We start from the raw sequence: 2,126 nt of genomic DNA, 5'->3' as shown, positions 1-2,126 counted from the left end.
CTAATAAAAAACAAATGAAAAAGAGGCATATATAATTATGTGCTCATATATAAAGCAAAATCAAATTAGCTTTTCATTAAAAATATTTAAACACAAATAACATACGTTCTCACTCTTGTAAAATCTAATAGGGCAGATGATTTCATGAGTCATTCTTGATTCCCTCACAAGGAAATAATTTCACAGAAGAGGATATAAAAATGACATGAAAAGATGAATGAAGACTAATCATAATGAAAGACAAAAAAGACAGTAGGGGACATAACTTCTGCTTTAATCTTTTTTAGTATTAACAGGTTAAACAAAGATAAGCATTTCAAAACCATTTTAACAACACAGACTGCCTGGGTTCTAACACCTACTTTTTCTGGCTTTGAGATTCAAGCAAGTGCTTAACCTCTCTATGCCATAGTTCCCTCATCTGTAAAATGGTGACCATAATAATTTGTATCTCAGAGGATTGTTGTGAAGGTAATGAGTTAATATAAATACACTTACCAAGTGTTAGCTACTTAAGAATTAGTCATTTACTGTGATTTAAAGAGTTAAATAAAACTGAGCTTAAAAACAACCCTAATTATAAAGAACTAGAGGCCCAGTGCACGAAATTGGTGCACTCGGGTCCCTAGAGGCTGCCAGCTGGGTACTTCCACCCTTCCCCCCGTCGCCTGCCGCTGCCTGCTGCCAGCCAAGGCCTCCCCCCTTCCCCCAGCTGGCCCTGCCCCCTGGTCAAACTCCTGGATGAACTCCCAGGGGAGGGGACAATTTGCATACTATGCTTTTATTATATAGGATAGTCCTCCTGGCACAAAGGTACTGGCAAAAAAAGTCTTTTCTACCACATGTACTTGAAATACTAAAATGAAAGGAACTGTAAGATTTTTCCCCAAAGAGTGTTACATTCTGTCTTCAATAAAATATAATTTGCCCTGGCTGTTTTGGCTCAGTGTATAGAGCGTATGCCTGCGGACTGAAGGGTCCCAGGTTTGATTCTGGTCAAGGGCACATGCCTGGGTTGCGGGTTCCATCCCGTGGGGGACGTGCAGGAGGCAGCTGATCAATGATTCTCTCTCATCATTGATGTTTCTATCTCTCTCTCCCTCTCCCTTCCTCTCTGAAATCAATAAAAATATATTTAAAAAATATATAATTTCCAGATAACCTATACCTATAAAAGTCACATAACAATTGATCACACTTTCTAATTAAATTTAATTCAATTTTTCCATGTTTACTAGATATATACTTGAATATCTTTATGTATTTACAAAATTCCTTAAATTTACATTAACTTACCAGAAACGTATTTCCTCTACCAAGGACTGTCTGAACAGTGTGTGGCTCTGAAGCATAGTCTTTGGTTGGGGTGGAACACTTGGGATCATTTGCATTAAGCATATGCATAAGCTTGTTTTCTGCATCGTTGCAAAATCTATCAATATTCTAAGAAAATAAATGGGAAAAAGCTGTTTTATAAAATGCAAACCCACCTATTCATGTTTTTAGAAAGTGTTACCTTTAAAGCCAGAACTAAAATATTCAGACCAGAAAGAAAAAATGAGACATCCCAAATTTGATAGCAACTGTCAAACTATGCTAATGAAAAAATGCAGATCCAACATCAGTGCTTCAGCAGAGCTCAACTGTTGGAGGAAGAGGGAGAGTGTCTATATGCATCAGGGAAGGAGAGAGATAAGAACTATTCCCAGCCATCTAGTTTAATTAGCAAGGTATACTATGATTCAGGAATTGGAAACTGGGACTCAAGTTCTATCTCTATTTACTACTAATAGCTGTAAATCATCCAACATCTACAGAGCAGTCCTCAGGTTAGGAGTAAAATGAGAGAATGGCTTCACGTCTGTTCCAAGGATTAACTGAAATAACATGTTGTTTCAGAAGTCACAAATGGTTAAGTATCAGCAAGTTCATATGGTTTAACCTAATTCATTAAAGTATTTTGTAAAACTTTCAAATGAAAGTAAATAAAAGGTGTCTCTGAACTGCCCTTGGATGGTCTCAGAGAAAGCTGGGATGTAAACAGTAGGCTCTCTGTATGAGAGACAAGTAATGAAGTAATTTCCCTCAACTCCACACCCCTTACCCCCAAATTAGAAACCAGATAT

The 2,126-nt window shown here is 37.3% G+C and overlaps 1 protein-coding gene across 1 annotated transcript in view; it reads right to left on the bottom strand.

The window, feature by feature from the left end:
* The window catches only part of BRCA2 (BRCA2 DNA repair associated), an 81,098-nt gene that overhangs the window by 1,595 nt on the left and 77,377 nt on the right, over positions 1-2,126 (bottom strand). The window contains exon 25 of the mRNA XM_080662134.1: positions 1,297-1,443. Within this exon, the coding sequence (XP_080518260.1) occupies positions 1,297-1,443 (147 nt within the window). The remainder of the gene's footprint in view (positions 1-1,296; positions 1,444-2,126) is intronic.

This window comes from Plecotus auritus, assembly GCF_963455305.1.
Source record: "Plecotus auritus genome assembly, chromosome: 3".
NCBI classification, from domain to species: Eukaryota; Metazoa; Chordata; class Mammalia; order Chiroptera; family Vespertilionidae; genus Plecotus; species Plecotus auritus.
This window is presented reverse-complemented; position numbering and strand designations above follow the sequence as displayed.